The following is a 22,496-nucleotide window of genomic DNA, read 5'->3' as shown; positions in this document are numbered from 1 at the left end:
GAGAATCCCATTTAAAAACCAAGCGCTGAAGGCACCTTGTCGAGGGCTGGCTATGTAATGCAGGCATCTGCGAAAGAGGAACGATTTCTTCGGCAGACAGAGCCTCTGGTAATGGAATTAAAATACCCCCTGAAGATGCGTCTGGTTCAGAGACAGCATCTCATGGAATTCTCTCATTGTGAAGTAGGTGTGGAGAGTCTCAGATTGATTCAGTGGTATGCAGGGTGCATATTTTAATTCGTTGTGGTGAGCTCTGCCGCTAACATGAAATTTTTCTGTGAAAATTCCCTTCACGAGAAATTTCAATGCTTTGCAAAGGATCGTTGCTATTGTCTGCACATGCCAGTCCAGGTTTTTCCTCTGAGAACTGCATATCCTCTTATCTAGGGATGGGAACAATGTGTCTGCAGTTATCAGTGCTGGTAGGGAGATGGTAACCTGTCCTGCTGCCTGGCATTTCCTTTGTCTCTGCTGGCTGATTCCATTTGTCAGGCTCCTCAGACTCTAGCAATGATGCCTCCCAGCAGCATAAGCCCTCGTGCTTTTTTTTGGCTTTTTTTTTTTTTTCCTTTTAAGAATAGCTTCTGGAGGATGGAGTTAACAGTGAGGCAGGAGGAGGAGCTGTCTGTCTTTGTGTAACTGAGGAATGTTAGCAAACCTGCACAGGGAATACTTTCACATCCGTTAACTGGGACACCTAGAGAGAGGGGTTAGGTCAGAGTCTTCTCTGCAAATGACCTCTTGAAAGGCAGCATCTGAGCAGTAGCCTTTGACTATGGCCAAGTAAGCAAATGAATGGTCTGGAGTTCTGCTGCCTCTTAACCACAAGATGTTGTATTTCTTTTTAAAATGAAGGTAGAGAGTGGTTTTGATTGATAAAAGGACTGAAAAAGGGGATGAGATGGCCCATTTTGCACTAATGATGTATCCTGAAAGCTTACCTTTGGATTTTCTTATTCGTACACTTAAGTGAAAACTAAAGTGAATTATTTCCAAATCATGGAAAGCCTAGGTATCTGGAGTGCTGAGAGGCTTAGTCATTGCAGATGCATGAGAACTAGAGTGGTAATATGGAGGCTTGAAACAGCATCTCCATTCTGATACTGTTTTTTATTCCATTTCTGTTTCTATTTCTGAATGTGCGTTTGATATCCAAGATGAATGATGGCATTAGGTGGAAGATGCCCTCATGCAATTCCATTTAATATGTCTGTGAATCCTAGAGATAAATGTTGAGAGCTGCTTTGAGTCCTCAGTTATTAGCAAGTTCATTTCCTTTACCCACTTCAAGATACGCTGAAGCACTGACTCGTTAGTGACACTAATTTTCCTCCATGAGAAAGAGAACTTGTTTCAGAGCTCAGTGTTAAAGAAACTTAACCTGTTGCTTACTGGTTTGTTTATAATGTCACTGCACTTCTGCAGGACCTTGCTGGTTCTCAGATTGGGTAGCAATCTTTTTATCGGAGACCATAGCCGTGTACTTTAAGAACAAGTACTAAATGCTTCACTTATATCTATCTATGCAGATCACATCTGCCGCCTTCTCTTCCTTTACTTTTTCTAATTCTATCTACAAAAGCAATTAAATTTCATGCAATTATTTGACTTACTAAAGCCCCCCTGCCTACTGCATGTGGCTCATTCTTTCATTGTTTTCAGATGTATTCTTTTTTCTCTTTGTTATATCGCTCTCCTTAAGGATAAAAGTTACACTTAGGAGAGAGTAGTTGTCAAATTAAGTAAGGCTTTCTTTTTGAAGAATGCTGCTAAGTTGGCTTTTTTGGCCTTTTGTCACTTCCCCAGTTTTTTTCTAACTTTAAAAATCAGATCTGAATGTTTTAAGAAAGTTAACTTTTTTTAATTGAGTGCAACTAGCTGCTATGTCTGGCTTCGTCTTTTTCCAAAGACTCTTCTTACTCCTATTTGCATAAGCACCATTGGATATTTTTAAGTGGATACTTCAAAGAGAAAATTCAGCATCTCGGCCGCTTTGAGTCTTCATTGATTTTGTCCTTAGCTTCACTGATAAATAGACCTTTTCTCATTCTAGTACCCTTTTCATCATGTTTATTTTTAGAATGTCTCTTCCCTCTTTGGCAATACCAGTTCATCCTGCTTTCTTATAACCTTTCTTTGCCAGTCTATACTAGACCTTTCTTGTTTGGTTGTTTAACCCCTTGGCTTTCCAATAAGATCATCTTTAATCTTCCAGGCTTTGATCCAGTTTATTTGTGGAGTTATTGGTTGTCACTTACACATACATTTTTCAGCAGGACTGGTGAATTGAGCTAGGAAGTAAAAGTCAACTTTTTTGTCATTTTCTTTCCCTTGGTTAAACCCTTACTCTGTCTGATTCTGTAAATGGTCTCAACTCAATGTCTGCAAAATGTAATTGGAGAAATAATTGTGGGGTTTTTGCTTTAGGGAGCAGATTTCCCCTGCAAGCTAAACAGAACACTTTTAGTTAGCTAATTTCAAAACTGCTGGAGGAAAAAAAATATAAAACTCGGCCTGCCCCATGGATCTCACTGACATTAGACCAAGTAAAGACCTTCGTTCTAGAGTTTGGCAGCCTCGTATGTGCTCAGTGCAATATCCTATTTAGAAAAAGGAGGAGGAAAAAAAGCATTTGTCATGCTTGCTGATTTTAAACACTGACGTTGATTTTTCCCATTCTAAATATATTTTCCTGGTTAAGTTTGTTGGCATAAGATCTACAAACCAAGCCTACTTCAAAGTTGCAGTCTTTGAATCAACATAAATGTTAGTTTCTGCTAAAACTCTAGTGAAAGTTCAAAGAAGACTGAAGAGTAAGTTTGGCTCGCAAGACCTGTAGTAGTTTGATGTTTAAGGCCTTAGAAGGCTTAAGCAATTTGCACTCCCCTGAAGACTCATAACATCGTAAGTTGTGTAAGCCACTGGAAGAGCTCAGATCATAAACAGCTTAAGATACTCTGAGTGTTCAAAGCTTATTCAGCGCATAGTCTGCCTATAATCACTTTAAGCAATTAACAAGGCTTTAGGTTTTCAAGGGAATTTAAGCAAGTTATCCATCTTTAGAGCTTGGTTTAAGGTGATACTAAGCTGAATTGTTTTCACTTAAGGAACTTAACAAATTTCAGAGTGCAAAGTTTTATTTCCCTGTATTTCTCTACGTTGTACTTGGCGTGGCTGAAGTCACTTAAGTGGAGTGATACCATGGAATATTGGCAAGCTTTTGAGTGAGAAGAAAGTCAGCAAACATTGAGGAAATTCTTATTTGGTCTACTTCTGCCCTGTTTATTCCAGGGTATTTGGCCTGCAGGATATGTTCTTATTCACATTGGTTAACAGTGTTAAAACTACTGCCTTCTGCACTATATGATACACAAAGATCTTATCAGCGTTTCAAGAGAAAATCTCTAAGTCTTCCTGTCTTGAATGTTTTGTCCATCTTCTCACAATGTTGTAGCAATTCAAATATTTTGTATTTAATGATGGTTCCAGTATGCCATTTCAAATTGGGATATATCTCTTTTAACTGTCAAAGTAGTTTATGTGTAGTTACAGCACAGGTAGCACAGGAGTCAAGAACAGAGGGTTTCCAGTTTTCTCTCAGGAGTGAGTTACAAATTCCTATGTCGTGCTGATAGTAGCGTGACAAAGCTCTTGGAGAAGCTGCTTTAAAACACAGCTGTAGTATTTTAATAGAATTAGCATGGGCAAGAAAGTTGTCTGTGAGAGACTTTTCTTGTCCTTATTCCCAACACAGGTTTAGCTGTGTCCTTATTCTCAACACAGGTTTAGCTGTGTAGCTTCATGCCCCTTACTCTCAACTGTGATAGTTGTACTTGGGTTCCAAGATAATCAACCATTCGCACTTTCATACAAAAATCTCTCCTTCTGCTCTTTCAATGTTTTGGTGCTTAATTTCCATTTATCACTCATGTTGAATCTTTTTAGTGTAGGATGCTCTCCCTAACAATGTAAGATGAATTCCTCTTGTTACTTTCTCTTGGTGTGTCTTCTGTAATACTCATTTTGAGTCTGCTCCGTAGTGACCCTGAGGATCAGAAGAAACGGTTCTGTTTGTGTTCTTCCTACTGTGTTAATAGCTTTTCTCTCTCTCTTTGAGGTCTCTAACAGCTTAGCTGAAATATGACTCTTCCTGAGCTGAAATGTCACGTTTTTGCCCAGGGAAGAAGACACTCAGAGGTGTGCCTTCCATCTAAATCTTGCACACTGGCTGCAAGAGCCTGGATTGTATCTGGTTTAGTTGCCCACTGCTGTGCAGAACAAACTCATGTATATTCCTGTTGTTGAGACAGGAAAGTGTTATTAGGCACTGATGTTTCCAGATTTGTAAGACTGACCTCATTTAGATGGTGTGAGTTTGAAGGGAGTTTCTTCAGAATCCCCATATTTAACTTAGCTGGCAGGATTGCACAATCAAATAATTTAACTGGGCCAGTCATCTTGCACAGTGTTCTGAGTTAAGTTGGCATCCTCCCTGAAGCAGGCACGTGGCTACCAGCTGTACCAAGCTGCTTGCTGTCCTGCTTCTGCAGCACCTTTGGCAATTCAAGTAGGTGTCAGGATGTGTTTCTGCATGGTTGCTGGTTTCCAGGCAAGCGAAGCTTGCGGAATTCTGGAAAATTAGCAAGCTGTTCGAGTGTAGGGATCTACACAGTAAAAATGCACCTGCTGCTAGCTTCAGAGAAGAAGTTGACCTTTCTTCTGCTCCCCTGAATGTGATGAATAGGATAATTTCACACGTCAGTTAAATACCTGTGTGGTTCTCAACCTTAAACTGCAGACCTTGTCTTCTGTGACTTATCCTGTTAGGAATTCCTATCCTCAGCCTCGTGCTCTCCCCCAGCTAGTCATACGTGGGCTGTACTCCATGGGAGTGCTCTGAAATAGGCAGGTGCTAGTGAAGCTGCCACCTCTTCCTTGGTCAGAGAATTACTGCCCAGCAGAGCTGCTCCAGGAATCCCATGTGATGGTTCAATACAGGTTGTGCTGCAGCCAGTTTTTGCTTGAATCTGTCTCTGCATGTGGTTCATTGCATGCACAGAAAGCTAAATATTTATGAACTAGGATGTTAGAAATGATTGTTTTCCTACCTAGGCAGCTTCTGGGAGTGCCAAACTTTGCCTTATTCTGACAAAATAGTGTTGCCTAGCTAATCATGGGAACCAGGGATGGGGCTTGCTGTGCTGATCAACACACGCTGGCAGAAAAGAGAAGGAGCTGCTGACAAGGATGCAGCTGAAATCTGGCTGAGCATTGCATTGCACAGGATACCATGCACTGCTTCTTCCTTCCCAACCAGGACAATGAATTCCTGTCCCTTGACATGGCATCACCTTGCTCTCTGTGATTCCCCATATATTTCCTTGAAACAGTTTGAATGGTTTAAGAATGTGGCAAGTTTAAACAAAGGGAGGAAAATTGTCATAGGGAATTCAAATCCTTTGTAAACTAACCTGGGTTTATATGATGGCTCTTTATGGTCTTGAATGAACAGTATATTTGAGAAATCATCTTTAAAGAGTAACTTATTTTATGGAGAAAGTGAGCCTTGGCAGCATGAAAATCAGATATTCACCTAGTTATGTGCTGTATGGCTTTGCTTTCCAGAAGGTCTGCTCCATGATGGGCTTGCCAGAAACTTACATGCTAGTAATGAGGTTGTGCTGATACTTTTAGATGGGAGGGATTGCAAGCAGTAATGTCTTAACCAAAAATGAATTCAGTGCTGTTGCAGACAAGTGTGCTGCTGTTGGCCCTTTCCATGTGGCAGGATTTGAAAGAGCGGTGCATTTGGCCACTGCTGGTACGTCCTTCAGTATTGGGGATGGCTTAAGTGAAAAGACGGTAAACAAATGTTATTTATGCCTTCCTGGACATCCATATCATGCTTGCAACTGATTTCTTTGTCTTGCGTTCTTGTTGCTGAGATTTACTTTTATGGCTGAGTTGAAGAACTTCTGTTCTAATCCTTCCTCCTCCTCCTCCTCTTCCTCTTCAACCCCTGATTTTGGATATTCCAGGTGGGGCGTTACCCGGATGTCTAAGTCACTTTGTGCTGACCTGTGCTTTGTCAGTTTACTTTTCAAATGTTGGTTAAGCCAGTGCAGTAACTACAGTTTCATGTTTCTTGTCACATATGAATAATTTTGTCATTAATTCCTAGAGATTGGTCCTAGGTTCCTCAAGGGGCCATACCTGAGCTGCGTAGCTCCATGAAGAGGGAGAGGCTGTGCTACTGAACTCGTTGCCACTTGGTACTTAGCAGGCTCCACTCTAAGTCCTTATTCAGCTCTCAGCAAAGCGTGCAAGTCTGTGCCCTTCATCTTCTTCAAGCTCATTAATGACATGAGCTGGACAGAGGCGTGAAGGAAAAGTCCACCTTGGAACAGATTCCTGCTGGGAAAGCCTGTCTCAGAGCAGCTCTGCATTTAACAAAGCTAATGGAAATTTCCAGTGAGGGCTTAAAGAGCTTAGAGCCATAAGAAGGAGGGGAAAAAAAAAAAGAACTTGACTAAGTGGACTTCACTGTCCATGACTGACACAGTGTGGAGAATTACAATTTTTCACTGAAGCCCCTGGCAATATATGTCCTCCTTATTGCATCCACAGCCAAGTGGAAACATGCTCCATGCTACACAGAGCGTCTACCTTATGCCCTGGAAAATGTAAAGGGCTTCTAGCATTCCAAGCCTAGAGCTTGATGGAGCAAAAGTTAAATGCTTCCATTACCTGAAAAATATTCATTTCTCCAGTGTAAGCTCTGCTTCTGTGAAATGAATAGTCAGGCCTTGATTTGCAAATCTCCTGGGAAACGTGCTGCAAAAGGCTTGCTAATTTACAAAAAAAATCAAGTGATATTTTGCAAAGAGTGTTAAAAAAACCTTTAGATTTTCTGCCAAGAGAGATTGCACTGTTTTAAATAGGTGTGCTTAAGCCAGTGCAAATCTTTAAGCTTAATTGAAAATCTGTTCTAAACGAAGGTACTTGTGGTTGTCAATATATTATGTACTTGTATTAGTTTAAGGTATGAATATCTGACAAAATTTCTAATGCAAACGTGGTCATAAAACTGACACTTAACCCATACAATAATGGCATTTCTTTAATGAAATCTCTGCTAATCAAGAATGGAAATGGTGGTCTTCATATGAATGATACTGCTCAGCTAACTCCCTCTAATATGTTCAGACATTTGCTTTCTCCGCTGTACCTTGATGCAGTTTGAAGCCCCCATTGCATAGTCTCAGTCATCCCAAGGCTGGAAGGCTTAATCAGGAGCAAGCTGGATATCTGCCTTATGGCTGTGGGTTCCAGGTCAGAGGTGTACATACTTGCAAGAAAGAGGAAAGATCGTGCTGAGGGCTTTATCACTCAAAGTCATTTACAAAAGGTGGAGTTGGGAGAGGGCAGGTTGGTTGGTTGGCCCTGGTTGAGGAAGGGTCTGCTGAAGGTTAGCAGTGAGGATGCTTGCTGCTGCAGTGGGGAGTGCCCACTGTCTGTTCTTAGCCAGTTTTCTGGCCCTGTAGGTAGACATACGTACTCACTGTACACTAAAAAGCCAGGTGAGAGTGGTAGTGAAGATGTTGAACTCCCATCACGACTAGGTCTAGTGACCTTGGCTTAAGCATTCCCAGAATCAGCAAAGAGAGCAGTGACATTGGCTGCCACAGGTCTTCCTCTTGGGAAAGGAAAGCAAAATCCTCGATTCTCTGGCAGTAAATGAATAGCAAATAGGTCCCTGGCAGTGAAACATAGTTGATAAATGGCAGCATTTAAAACCAGTGTGCAAAGTCATGTATTCAATGGAATGGATATTGATTTCACTGTCCAGGGAAAGGTGTGAATTGACAGCAAAGAGTTGGAATGGAGTTTCCTAAACGACAGCCTGGCCGTACAGCAGTGTGCCTCTGCAGAATGGGTGGGAGAAGGGATGAAGTATTTAACCTTGCATTGCATGTCAGCCTGGTACCATGATACTTTTGTAAAAGTGAGATGAATCATACACAAAGTGTGTATGTGTGCATGCACGTGCAGGATCTGAGCTTTCTGTGTAGTACATACCCGTGGTGTTTGTGGGAAGGGGGGAACTCAGTATTGCCAGCTCGTGATTTGGCTTAGGGAAAGCTTTGCAGTCTTCTGGGTTTTAGAGGTGGGAACTGGCAAAACCAAATAGAGCACACAGATGCTTGGTGAGGAATACGAGTTGCGTATGTGGCTGTGGGGACCATGTCTGTACTTTGGAAAGCATGAAGAAGGGTGAAGGGCATGGTAGAGCATGGGTCGCTTCAGCTCTATTGGATAACAGCTGCAGATGGCAAGGAAGCCAGGCTTTTTCTGGAAAATTTGACTACCAGGTCAGAAAGTCTCCCTTGCCGAGGGAGTGTGTTGCTTTGCAGACAGCAAAGTGTGACAGATCTCAGTGAACTGGGCACAGGATGAACAGCCAGAGAGGGACTGGTAAGTGTGCAGTGGCAAGTTACCATCTGTCAATAAACTCCAGAGTCATTGAAAATTTGCATCTCCCTGGCAGCTGCTTTCATGGGGTATAATGCAGCACAGGGTTAGCACAGAAAAAAAAAAAGAAAAAAGTAATTATTGCTTCCTGTAGACTCTGTGCATGGTTCTGTGGACCTAATTTTCTCCAGCTTTTGTACTTGGTCCCAACCTGGGGTGCTGTCACCCCAGTAGCCTTGCCCCAGGCCTCCAGCAGACTCAGTTCCACCATTGCAGCACCTTTGCCTCTTCTAAGCTGGGGTTCTTGATGCAGTTCTACTGAGACATCTCATTACAGGGACAATGTGTGCTTTCATGTATACATATATATGCTCAGTTTGTGCCTGAGCCATAACCAGCTACCAACTACTTGTCCTGGATCCTTCCTTTAGACTGTGGGTGTATCCTTAGTTCATGCCCTGAGAGGTGATGCTAGTCCAGCTTTTCAATGCCATCCACTCTCTTCTGTCTATGCAGGACTTTTCTTTTTTAACCTCCTTATGGTGACTGCTGCACAGCACTGCTAACTTTCTGCCTGTTTTCTGTAGCTAGCACCAGTGGGGAGAAATCTGCAGTCCAGCAGTCGGTACACAGCATTGCTTAGAAATCCTCAGGCCAGCTCACAGAGAGCTGGTATACCAGCATGGCATGGCAAAACCCCTTGTAGAAATTCTCTGTGAGGACAGCCCCATGTGAATTCAGCCCCCTTAGGGCTTTTGGAGGTGGGCCGCAGCAGTAGGTGGGAAATCTCTCACACTGTACAGCATGTGCCTGTTTCTTGGTTTAGAGAGTCTCTCTGCTTGTCTCACCATGTAACTTGCTGACGGGGCTTCCTAGTGCCCTAGGGAGCCTCCTGCTTTCTGTCTTCGTTTAGCTTATTGGGATCCATGAGCCTCAGGTGCTCCCTGCTTCTCCAGAGCGTGTATCGAGCTGCTGGCCTGTCTGTGCACGTATTTCTATCATCTGAGACCATTTTCCTTACAGCGTAACCAGTGATTGTAGGGCAGGAGGCCTGCTCCTGAGCCCATCGGCCAGGCAACCAGTGAGGGCACTTTATGAAGGTCTCCCACACACCTTGCTGGCTGCACTCCTGCAGCGCGGCTCCTGGAGTCCTGGGAGCTACTCTTACTGCAGTGGCTCATCTGCCCAAAGGATCCTTCCCAAGCAAGGTCCTGTCGTCACACTTTGGATTCTGTGGAGGGAGTGGCCTTACAAAGCCCTGTGGATGGTTCTTAGGCTTATATTTATGTCCCTCCTGTTATCCCAGACTTCAGATAACTACAGTCTTGTCCATGCATTTTGTGGGAGAAGGGCTTCTAGGCTGACTAGGCCAAATCCCACAGTTAACTGCTTTGATCCTGTAAGAGAAGCTGGGGGCTCTTACGTGACTAGAAGGGCTCTAACATGTATGGCATGGAGTAAGTTGGATTTACTCTCTTCCAGTCAAAGAGCTGTAGGGCCTCAGAAATTGTGGGAGGTGTACTTAGAGCTTCATGGTTATGACAGCTTAGTGTCTTCAGCAGTGGAGAGGTGATTCACGATATGTTGTTGACCTTGCCTGTTCCTGTGAGGTGATTAGCCAGCCCTGGATTTACATAGCTTTTTAGGAAATGCGTTGTGAAAGTTTGCCAAAGCATCGATGTTTTGCTAAACTTAGTAGCATTAGCTGTAAAATTCAAGCTTTGGACTTTTCCGGTAGAGAGACAGTTGATCCAGCACAAACTCTTTTGTGAAACCTTATGAAAATATCCTCTGCATCTGCCCTTGTTCTGCAGTGACTGTCAGTGGGAAGGCTGTATAGAGATATGTTTATAGGTAGAAAGAACGAGAACCTTTTGCAAAGAAACTAAATGTAGAATACAGAGCAGTATTTTACTTAGCATTACCTAGCGCAGGAAATGCTGGCAGACACCACAAAGAGAATTGGTCTTCCCATTCCAATTCTTTGTTTAGTCACTTGGAGGTACGGTAACCTGATTTTATACACACAGTTGTATGTCTTCATTTCCTGAAAATCTCTCCACTCATGGTGCCGTGCTTCAGTGCTAATATTGAATTGAAATGAATGGGAATGGGATATTCCAGAGCTATCTGGGTAGTACAGTACTCTATGTTTGCAAGGGATGATGAGCCTTTGTAATGAAAACATGAACTGAGCTATATCTGCATTCTCTGTGGGTCAGGAATCAGCACTGTCCTCCATGTTGTGGGGATGTAACGTATGCTGAACGGAATAGTGTCCTGCCATACTAATACATTTTTTCTTCTTTGTTATTTCAAGGGCCTTAAACTCTGGAGTTGAGTACCACTGGGACCAGCAGAACGAGAATGTCTTCGCTGTGCATTCCAGCAGCAGGAACACCGAGCGGCCTGGGTGAGTCTCCTGAGTGTGGGTTAGAGTAGGCTGACCCTTTCTGCTGTCGTCATTACATATGACAGCACCACTTCTTCCCCCTTTTTTTCTTTGGTACTGCTTTGTTGAGCCAACTGAGATGCTGACAGCAACATTCAGTGCCCCAAAATGCTGCCAGTGATAGTGAAGTACATGGCATCCGTGGCCTTAGTAGCATCCTTGATCAAGCTGTGGAAGGAACATGCGGGGCTTGGAGCATCAAAGATATTCTACAAAGCATATGGTGCCTTTGGAGGATAAACTGAAGCATGTGGCAGTTTGCAGAAACAAACGCAAATCCAGCAGGTTGCACTTGTGTCTGATTTTCATCTTTTTGGTGTCTAGTCGTGGGACAGTTGTTTCTCAGGTCTAAACTTTGAAAATAAAGGTAAATCCCTTGAGAACCCTGTTGGTTGTTTCATCTAGTCTGCCCAGCGATACACCCATCAGTTATCCTAAAGACAAGAGAAATAAGCAGCACCATGCTTATTTCCCCAGTGAAGAGTACTTCTCCTTAAGCCAACTGTTCTTGACAAAGGATGGCAGTCCTGTTTCTGAACTATGAGCTCCAAGATCCCAAGGAAGTTATGAGCTGGTGTCTGTGCTATCCTACGGCCCTGGCCTGACTGAGGGTGAATTAACAAGTAGAGGTTCTTTCTCTGTCACATGGGTGGATATTGCCACTACTTGCCTTTTTTGGCAACGCGTGTCAGTCTTGCAAGCTGCTCCTAACAGCTTGAAGGGTGAGAGCTCCATCCCCTCTTTAGGGGACTAAGGCATCAGAGGCAGAAACACTGCCCGAGAATGAACTAGCTCCCTATGAGAGGGCAAGAAAAGTATGGTAGGTTTCAAAACCTTATGAAAGAATGTAGATTGTGATGAGGCAGTCTTTCCTAGAAACTCCTTACCATTCCCAGCACTTATAGCCAGAGGTCAGTTTTGGAAAGAGCATCCAAGCATTGCCAATATTCAGTTTTTGTAGTTGAATACACTTCAACTGTTTGTCTCTGAGAAGAAGCTAATGAGCCTTGAGGCAGTTCCTGTTATTTACTTTGGAGAACAGAGAATTTCTCGTCTGACTGGAACGAGCAGAAATGCCTGCCAGAGTGCATTCATGTGTGATGCTGACAAACTAGGAGGTCCAGAGGAGGGAAAGGATACAGACTGTGTCCTCGGGAGCTGAAACTGTCCTGCTGACGTGCAGAGGGAGGTTGTGTGTGTGTTTATGGTTCTGTGCTGCGTTTGTGTTGTCGACTTAACTCGGTGACCCTGAGAGCAAGTTGTTCTACAGGCTGTGATACTGCAGGGATATCTATCCATGCCTGTCAGACACACTGCTTCTGTGGAAGGGTGAGTGGACTGAAAGTCTCTTGTAGCTTAAAACTGGAGACCAGCCAGCTGAAGCCAGAGGGATGTCTGTATGTAAGTGCAGGTGGTGATTTCCTCCTGCCCCTTTCTGCACAGTGGCTGGAAGGTGTGTGGTTGGAGTGGAGGCAAGAAGTGGAGGCTCAGGTGGATGCTTCCATCTTGCTGGGGCATATTGCCTCCAATGCTCCTGGTCTTACTTGTTTTTCTCTCTTTTCAGAACCAGCAGAGCCACATGGAGGACAGACAGGGACATGGGCCTGATGAATGCCATAGGCCTGCAACCCCGAAATCCCCCCACCTCTGTGACTTCACAGGGTACCCAGACCTTGGCGCCTCAGCTGCAGAATGCGGAGACTCAGACAGAGAGGGAGGTACAGGAGCAGGAATCCGCCTCTGCAGGGACTGGGGAAGGTAGGAGCTCAATCAATCACTTACTTGACAGAGTTTACTTGGTGGGTGAGGAGTTTTCACATAGGTTCCACATCGTGTGATCCATTTGGACACTCCTACATCTCTTCAGCAAAGATTTGTCCAGCCTAATTTACGTGTAGCCAGACCAAGATGATCAGTACAATGAATCTCCATCCATATGAATAGAGAAGATGTCTTTTTCATGTGCTTTTACAGGGCAAAATGAACTTTTATCCAGATCATTGCATCTTTGTAAAGTCAGTTGTACTGGCATCACTCCTTACAAATCTCCTGAACTGTAACAGTTAGTAAGGCTGCAGACTGCTAATAATCATCCTTTCTGCTTCTGTTAGAGCTTAGGTTGGTCCTTCAACCTCTGCACCTAAAACCCATGTAGGTTTCACAAACTCAGCCTCTGGATACAAAATAAAATACTGTAAATTACTTCTTACAAAGCAGGTATGAGTATTCTGTTTAGTATGATTGATGAAGACTGATGAGTGTCCAGCCCAGCTGTTCAAAAATGTCTCTAATGTTTTCTAGTCAGGGAAAATTTATCAACGTGTAAAGAGCTGTAAGAAGCTGATGTGCAATTCCTTTATGGTAACCACCAATTTTTTGAAAGCATGGTGATCTTGTCCAGGCTTCCTGTCTCTATTACTGTACCACAGTGCTTTGGTGCTCTGAACGCTTGGCTAGGAATGCATTGGGCACTATATATATGGGAAAGGCAGAGAAGATCAGAGAGGCAATTTTGAAAGTGTTGGTTCATGATGAACTCATTTGGCTTTGGAAAGCAGCCCCATGACTTGCCTCTTTGTGCCTATATGCTTGTGCTCTGTCATTCTGGGAGATCCTCGTCAGCCTGCAGCTCTTCCACAATTGCTGCTGTGCAGCATCCAGCATGTGGGATAAGGCTTTGTGTTTCTCTGATCTTGGCTCTTGTGTTCAAAGTTAAATGACAAATTCCTGACCTGTGGGGTTTCCCATCTGCTTATCTCAGCAGAACTGGGATTAACCTCTTTAGAAAGTTAATGCAGTTGAGGGCGTGTGAATTCAGCTGGAACATAGGATGTCTGGACAAGTGTCGAGCTTGTGGGAACTGTTTCTTCCACTGAATGTAGTATGCGGACATAGAACAGGGGTGCGTAGGGTATGCAGCAGCTGTGGGACCTTCCTGCATCAATGCAGCGATGGCTGATGCTGCAGCCTCTCTCTGCTCTATTAAATCAGAGGACTTCTCCAGTGGCTTCCTCCCACAGCTGCTGTTCTGCAGTCATCTGAAGGCTTCATGTCCTCGTACTCTTTAATTAGCCTTTCAGTTTTCAGATCTAGAACGTGGTTTGTAACTATACTTGTTAGTGAGATGAGGAAAGGTTGTTCTTTACTAGTGCCTTGGGCAAGTTATCCACAGTGGGGCAAAACACATAGCATGTGGAAGAAAAGGAGTGGACAGCAAGCAAACGACAGAGACTTCCTGTTGTCTGTCTCTTGCTTGAAAGACGGTTGTCAGGTTCCATAGCCAGTGTGATCTATGTCTCAGACTGACTTACCATATGTCCTTCCACAAGTGGCTTCACGTGCAAAATGGGCTGTCACACCCCCGTCCACTATATGGATTCTCAGAACAAAGGAAGTTTTTTCCAGGACAGGCGCATGCACTGGAGATGATCCACACGTTGTAGTTGATCAGTTCTTTTTGCCATTTACATTCTCAGTGGAAATTCCTGTGCCAAAACAGGGAGAGTTAATGCAGTTGAGGACATGTGAAGAGATTAACTATCAGGAGAGTTTAGGATCCAAATACAACAGTAATTATTGACAGAGGAAGAGCATGAGGACCTATTGTGAAATGGAAAGACAAGTTTGGATGGACTGGCTTGTTCAGCTACTTTGTCTACCACCTCAGGGACGTGTGGCATCCGTGGTATGGTTCATCCGAGAGTCTTATTGTTTCACATTAGTAGAACTTGAGCCCTGTTGAGCTTGCTGTGGATTACATTTACCTTTATTTCAGCATCATAATCTCTTAATACACATGCAGTGCATTTGAACAGGTTAGGTTAGATGCTGCTTTTGTGATGGTTAATTTGCCCACTATATGTACCATAACTCTTTGCTGTGTTGAAGGTAAATAGAGTTTCACTAATAGCAGGATCTAGGTGTCAGGAATATTCAAAGAAAAGAAGTGTGCTACCACTAACTTGGTGTGTGACCTAGGGCAAACTATTAATCATCTATCAAATGGGAATAAACCTTCCCATACAGTGCACCAGGGGCTGTGAAGATTAATTAGTGTTTTGTATGGGGCTTTGAAGATGTAAATCACTATAAGGGCTTAGCAGTATTATCAGCAGCAAAATGGATAAATCAGATGTGATTCTGAGTGATGTAAAGGAAAGTGCTTTAGTTATCACCTCATCATGAGGACAGGAAAAAAAAAATCCCCGAATGTTTGCCAAAAAAATTAAAAACAAAAAGACTAGTGCTACCCCCAAGAGTGGGCTTCTGTCCTATGTCCTGTCAGCTCTACTTTTGTGGGGAGTTCTGGATCAGAGCATTTCTTGCAGATATGTGCTTACTGTACAGGAAAAAAAAAAGCAGAATTGCATCAGAAATCTAATTAAGCTCTGTGCTGGTATAAATAGTTTCCTTTTCTCATGCAAAGCTCTGCGGGGACTTTGCTGTTCTGATTATCTTTCTACCTCCTTTGGAGGAATGAGTATATGATGACTTTATTAGAAGTGAATCCCTCTAATGTCTGTATCATTTTGTTTTACAGCAGTTGATAGCTGCCTTGTGAGCTCTGCTCACCAGCCACACATGAACCAAGCGAAGTTAGATTTGTGTGGAAAACTGAGAGGTACTAAGAAATTCCTAAACCACTGTTTCAGTTGTCTCCTACTTTCTTTTAAGCTGACAGACACAGTGGAATTTGTGATGGAGTTGTAACTTTGAGGCACTCTTAATTAGAAACAATCTGTTGGGCATTATACTGCATTTTCCCTTGCAAATGGACAGTCATGATGGGGAAGGATGTGTATTCAACTGGCAAATTAAAACTCACTCAAAACCAGCAAGATTCTTTATGAGTGTTAATGACCTCTCTTTAACCTTTAGAAATAGTAACTCCCAGCCCAGATTGGGTCACGCTGTGGCTGACACTTGCTCAGACTGCTGAGAGTGTGGAGTGTGCTGTAAGCAGCAGCAGCTGGCAGGGGCTGGACCTATGGAAAGAAAAGGTGCTGCAGGCTGAGGTCAAGGGGTCTTTGCAGAGCTGCACGATGCTTGTCCGTTTGTGTGCCCACACTGTCCTTGGCTCTTGACAGTGTATTGATACAGCTTCAAGTTAATCCATTTTTTTTAAAAGAAAAGAGGAAAGAGGTGTTTCCAAAACTAGTAAAAATACCTGGGTGGCAATCATCATCTTAGTTCCCATCTGCGTTGTCTTTGGGGCTTAAAATTCGGATAGCTAGCTAAATGCTCGTTGTGCAAGTAGGCACCAGTTACATAACCATCAGTGGATTGCTGTCAGTGGATTGCTACTTTGCCTGTCTTTGAGGAAGCAACACATTGACTGCTGTCAAGTAAAGTTTTTTTTTTTTTAAACCTACTTGAGTATGTTAAATTTACTGGCCAGTACACATTTCTGGCCTGTCTAGCTGCTTTCAGAGGCTGCAGCTGGTGCTTTTGGGAGGAAAAAGGGCTGTGGAATTCATTCTGTTCAAACAGTAGTGAAAAGAGACCACATGCAGGTGAAACTTTAGTGATACAAACAGAACATCCTGAGGATGCCTAAGCAGCAATTATGAGCAGAGTCAGTGTGCCTGGATGCAATGTAATACGCTTGATCTGAGACATTGGGAACATGTGCTATGGCCTGCATGGGCAGGAATACTGTGACCCCAGCAGTCTCACGTGTTTCACGAAGAAACATGCTGGTTTGCATTAGCTGAACACATTCCTGCAATGCTCTTGTCAGATGTAATGTGACTTTTTTGGGGATTAGTGTGGGAACTACACAAATGGGATCCAGGACACCACAGATCTATTTCCAGATCTGCTTCTTGTTCTCCAGGCAGAAACGTGGGTAGATCCCTTAACCTTTCATCTGTCTGTCCATCTGTAAAATGTCACGTGTCCTATAGAACTGCAAATCTGTAAAATGTGTGTTACAAGCCCTATAGAACTATGAAGTTCAGTTTCTCTTTAAAACCCTCTGATAAGTGCTCACTAAAAAATAGCGTCGGATACTGTGCAAGCCTTCGCAGTGCTAAGTACTTCAAGTACCTAGCTCTCTTGGGATTAAATTATAGAGCAATTTTTAAACTCTAATTAGAAAAATAAGTTTCACTCTACAAATCACCAAAGTGAGATGCTGTTAAGAAACCGGTTACAAGTCAAAGCAGTTGTGCTTTTTCTGTTTAGATTAGCTACCTCAGAAGGGGAGCATGAACATGCTTCTGAGCTAGGTTGGGGAGGAAAGTAACTGGTAGTATTTCGTCTTGCACTGAGAGATGTGATTATTCATAGCTGGTTAGGCAGAGCTGTGACCCTCCCTTTCCTCTCCTTCTGCAAGGAGTGAATTAATTTAAAAGTGCTGATATTTTTATCTTTGAGCATCTGAATTAGTGGGTCAGCTCACACCTCAGAGCTATTGTTCCATGTACTCTGAAGACTTAGATGTCTCTGCAGTTCTAACACTAATTTTGTAGCTTTGTTTGCAAGCGCAGCTACTAACTACTGCTTGTTTTAGAAAGAGGAAAGCTGAAAATAGGAAAAGTTAGAGAGGGATATCAGCTGCAGTAGAGCCTGATCTCATCCTTGCCTCTGTGGGCTTTGCTCTATCAGGTGTGTGTTCTCCATGTCCACAGGTAACTTAGAACTTATGTCCTATTACCTGTACGTGTGGCAGAGTTCACTTTGTTTAAGAATGGAAATGTTCCTTATGCACTGCTCCTTGTGTCTTATGCCCAGCTCCATTGAAAGGTTGTTGGGCATTTTGCCTTTGTAGTCTTCTGTACCAAAGTCCTGTCTTGCTGGAGTGGTGTGTTAGAGGGCTTCTAAAGACAGATGCATTAGCTAGAGAGTATCCTAGTTATCATTTTGTTAATTGTTGGAGCCAGTCACCTAGAGTGACAGAAATCCACTGGTCTGTGGTATAATTTTTGGTACACACTTGTGAAATTTATGGGGTTTTGGAACTCTGGAGAGGTTACTTTGGGTAGAGTATAAAATGGTTGTAGGAGTAGCACAGTAGACACAACAGTAATACTTGTGTTGTAGAAGGGAACAATGTGTGATGCTTTTCTGTGCTGTCAGGCACAGAAACTGAGTGTCCTTGGCCAAAACTTGGAGACTTTTGGGATCACTTCCTGCCCTGTGATGGATTCTGACATAGGGACAGCTGAGGTGGAGGAGAAATTGCCAGGTCTTATGCCTACCCTGGTACTTCACACACAGTCTGTTTCTGGAACTGGTTAGCTCAGTTGTCTGGACATTGTCTTTAGTACTCTGCGTTATTTTTCTATTTTCCTGACCCAAGAAGGTAGGCTTAGAAGAATGTTAGTTGAGGATGAAGGATTTTACAGGGCTTGGAAGAACAGAATGTAGTTCTGAGCATAAAATGAGAGAAGAGGAATTGCCTTTTCTGAGTGGAGAATGAGATACGCTGTCACATGGATTATTCATCCCACACAAGCTCAGGTTGTGCTTAAAACCCTTGGAGTCTGGAGAGGAAAAAAAAAAAAAAAAGTATCATCAGCGCAGGTTTTTCTCTGTCCTGGTTTTGTTCAGCTGGTGGAGCAGAGAATGGAGTTTGGCCACTGCAGCAAGTTGGAATTTCTGGTGACCTCAGGTGTGGGTTTTACAGCACTGCTGTTGTTTTGGGTAAGTGCCCATGTACGTAGTCTCCACTAAATGGAAGTTAGCTTCTATTTCACTCGCACTGAGGGCTAGTGTGGTCTGCATTGGCAGCATGGAGAAGAACATGTGTGGGAGGCTCCAGACAGTAGAAATGGTCTGTGCATGAATCTGTACTGTAGCTCAGCTCAAGGCAAATCACTCAGGAAGCTTTGCTCCAAACCAGTCAGCCAAAATTGGAACCTGAGGAGGGGGAAAAGGGAGGACAGCTCCCCAGCCCCCAGAGCAGAGGTGCTTTTGTGGCTGCTTGAATGGTGAGGCTCACTTCTGACCTTTGATGGTCTGTCTTTCTGGCATTTCCAATACTGCTGTCTCTCTGTCCTCATAACCTGAAGGCTTGGGACTCGCTGATTCCTTCTGTAGCACCAGCCCATGCCTGTTTCCTGAGCAGGCAGCTACCTCGACTGGCAAGTCAGCCACAGCACGTGGTAATTAAGGTGAAGGCAACAGCAGGGAGTGCTGCGGTGTGCGCTGTCTGCATGGGCTCCCCTCGTGAAGCACATGTTCCTGATGTTAAGGAACATTGTCCAGGGACCCTTGCTGATTTGCAGCTCCAGTTCTCCTGTATGGGCCAGTTTATAGCAAGCGACCTGTCAAGAGCACAGTGCCTGCTGTTCCAGGGCTCACGTAGATAGGGCAGGCTGGTAAGCCTCTAATCCAGGTTGCACGTCTTGGCTTTCTCAAGCTTCCTGTCTGGCCTGGCCAGATAGTTGTTAACAAAGTGCTTACAACTATGCCCTCAGAAGGAAACGACGACTGAATTCAAAACCACACTTCTCAAACCTTCCACTTACTCCTGCTCATGATTAATGCACCAATATCCCGTGGCATTCATGTTTTTCACGCTCAGGTTTCTAGTCCTCTAATAGTCTCCTCTGTTCTCAGTCTTGTTCGTGTTGGTCAGCCTGGTTCCTAGTTCATGCACCAACCACGTCCTGGACAGGATTTCTCTGCTACAGTTTTTGGCCAGGCTCTGCCCAGGAGGTCATTTTTGCACAGTCCTCTGGGCTCTGCTCCAAATTCTCATGTGGTTACTGGTGTCTGTGGTCTCGCCAATGCTCTAAATCAAGGAGCTATGTCACTGCTGTACGTATGGTTGATACAGCAGGCTTACTACATTCCTAGCAGAAAGAGACTTAGTCTTCTTGTGAGAATTAAGCTTGTTCTTAATATCCGCGGTACTTCTACAGGAGGGCAGTATGTCAGCAGACTTGCTTGAAGATGAGATTAGCCTTACTCTGTGGTGGAAGAAGCCAGTGGTATTTGATGCAAGTACCACTGAGCTGAAGAAGAAGGGGAATAAGCTGTTACTGACGGGCTGCATACATGTTAACAGCTTTAACTATGTTTATTTTTTTCAAAAAAAAAAAAAAAAACACAACAAAACACCATCTACAGCAGCATGGAGTAGACTATGTTGAATACCCCAGATCCCATGTTGGAGACATGATCTCCATCCCAAGTCCCAAACGCTTCGTCTTCCTAGTCAATGTGGCATTTTCTTTTTATTGTGTTTTAACTCCTGCCTACATCTAGCCTTGTTGACATTTGTGTTGATTTCCTTGGTGCCAGGAGAGCTCATGGTTTTCTCCTCCTCTAATCAGCACTGTGATAGCTTCATGGAGCTGGGAGTGAGATTTATCTCTTTAATAAGAATAGTCAGGATCCCACTGTGGAATGATTCTGGCAGTTTATGATTACAGATTGTTTTCCCCAGACAGTCTGGTTAAGGTCTGTAGCAAAAGGAGGATGCTGGGAAACAGAACTGGGCTGGATGTTCCTGCCACAGGGATTTAATTTCCTACGTGGGCTATTTTTCTGTGAAATTTTCTTCTTCAAAGGTAATCTTTAGCAACTAAGGCATCTGACAGGGGTTCCATCAGAGCTCAGTACAACCTGACCATGAAAGGAACTCTCAGAGGCAGAGTAGGCAAAGACCGTAGATCTTTTTTCGTTGTGTTCCTCAAAAGATACCGGTTGAGGAGAGCAGAAGACTAAACGCTTGATCTTTCCTCAGTCGTAGGTGATGTGGAAGTACAGACTGTGTTCTGTAGCTGCCCTCTGCACTTGGCCAGCTGCCCATGTCCTCCCTGATACTGGGGAAGATTGCCTTCATGTTGCTTGCCTGGGGTGTTCTCAGATGGGTGAGACACATTACAACCCATCTGAGAACCATGGTGAAACGTTTGGTTTATTGCAATGCAAACAGAGCTTTCTTTTCTTCCTGCCCCTGTGGAAGTGGCTGTACTGTCTTCACAGCTGTGAGAAAACAGACCACCTCTGCCTCCTCTTTGGCTGACCCACGTGGCTAGATAGAAGCTTCCTCTCCAAGGCCTGGACAAACAAGTCTGTGAGGGATACCTGTGGGAGTGGCCAAGATTTTCTTGACAGAGTGTGCTGCATTTGTTTGCCATGTCAGTGAAAGTCAGCAAAATAAAACTTTGGGCTCCCTCTGGAGCAAATCCTGTCTTCTGTCCCAGCACGTATGCGCGGTGATTCAGCAACCCAGCGTGCTTTGTCTTTGTGTTGTAGTTTGCCGTGTGCACCAGCGTTGCTTCTGCTCTCTCTTGCAGGTGAAGGTCCAGAGTATGGGGCCAGTGGGGAGGATGCCCTGAGTAGGATCCAAAGGCTGATGGCAGAAGGTGGCATGACCGCCGTGGTCCAGCGGGAGCAGAGCACCACCATGGCGTCCATGGGTGGCTTCGGCAACAACATCATCGTGAGTCACCGCATCCACCGCAGCTCTCAGACGGGCGCAGAGTCCACTGGGGCTGAGGGCGCAGCAGCAGCACAGCAGTCCACCTCGCAGCAGCTGGCGGCTGAGCTGGAGGGACGGATCCTTTCAGAGTCTATGCAGCTGTCAGAGCATGGCCTGAGCCCGCGGACAGCCCCTGGCGGGAGCGAAGGACAAGGCACCGGTGACCTGGACCTGCCAGAGCAGGCCCAGTCCTCCATGGACACTGAGGGACCAATTGAATACAGTGACCTAACTAATAATAACCATCTTCCTGACAGTACCAACTTCTATAGTAATGACAGCACCAGTGGGGAGTCGCGGAACAGGTAGAGATGAGTTGTGTGTTGGTGCTACCCTTGTACTGCTCAGCAGAGACCTGTACCTCACAGCTGGCCAGAAGCTGGAAGAGTAGGGAGTTGTGGCTCTGACAGGATGTTGGTGGTTCAGGGGGGTTTCTGTATCCTGGGTGAGTGGCAAGGGATAAGAACTTCAAGGAAGCCGTGGGCAAGAAAGCATACTACCTTAACTTCCAACATTCCCGCTGCTGAATAGTTTAACAGGATTATAAAAACATGCTGACTGCACCCCATGCAGATTTTGAAGTCCTGTGGGATCCCCTGAGCTCAGCCCTAATCCTGCAATTCGGTCAGCGTCATCCTTTGTAAAGTTTCTTTCCTTTTCTTTCCTTTCCCGTCTTTTCCTCTTTCCTGCCCTTTTATGCCCAGGGGCTGATCAGTAGAGTGAAGAAAGGGAAATGGGCCTGCAGCATCCTTCTGGAGACTGGAGGTCCTCCTGGGCAAACCTGGGCGTGATGCTCCAGTGCTGTTGCTGGAGTGGAGGAGTCTTCCAGGCCACAGTCCTGCTCCGTGGCTCAGCACTGCTATCCCTCAGAGCATGGTGTTCTGGGACCCTTCCTGCCTGTGTTGTGGTCTTTTCTGGGAAGAGCTGGGCTTCGTCAAAACCTGCATGGCTCAGGAACTGCTCGCAAGAGGGGATCCTTCCTTTTTAGAATTAGTTTAGTACTTGGCAGGAACCTAAGCAGAGCTGCTATATGAATGGGTAGAGGGACAGGGGCTACTGCTCTCTAGTCGGGATGCAGTTCACACAAGGATATCCTAAGCTGTGCCAACATAAACGTGAATGAGCCATCCCAGT

The 22,496-nt window shown here is 44.4% G+C and overlaps 1 protein-coding gene across 3 annotated transcripts in view; it reads left to right on the top strand.

The window, feature by feature from the left end:
• Positions 1-21,912, top strand: part of AMBRA1 (autophagy and beclin 1 regulator 1) — a 129,612-nt gene extending 107,700 nt beyond the window's left edge. For all 3 annotated transcript variants that reach the window (XM_066998734.1, XM_066998735.1, XM_066998736.1), the window contains 3 exons: positions 10,793-10,885; positions 12,489-12,682; positions 21,178-21,912. In XM_066998734.1, the coding sequence (XP_066854835.1) occupies positions 10,793-10,885; positions 12,489-12,682; positions 21,178-21,671 (781 nt within the window). In that variant the 3' untranslated portion in view covers positions 21,672-21,912. The remainder of the gene's footprint in view (positions 1-10,792; positions 10,886-12,488; positions 12,683-21,177) is intronic.
• The last annotated feature ends 584 nt before the right edge of the window (positions 21,913-22,496 follow it).

The sequence above is a fragment of the Anser cygnoides genome, chromosome 5, assembly GCF_040182565.1.
Source record: "Anser cygnoides isolate HZ-2024a breed goose chromosome 5, Taihu_goose_T2T_genome, whole genome shotgun sequence".
Taxonomy (NCBI): Eukaryota; Metazoa; Chordata; class Aves; order Anseriformes; family Anatidae; genus Anser; species Anser cygnoides.
This window is presented reverse-complemented; position numbering and strand designations above follow the sequence as displayed.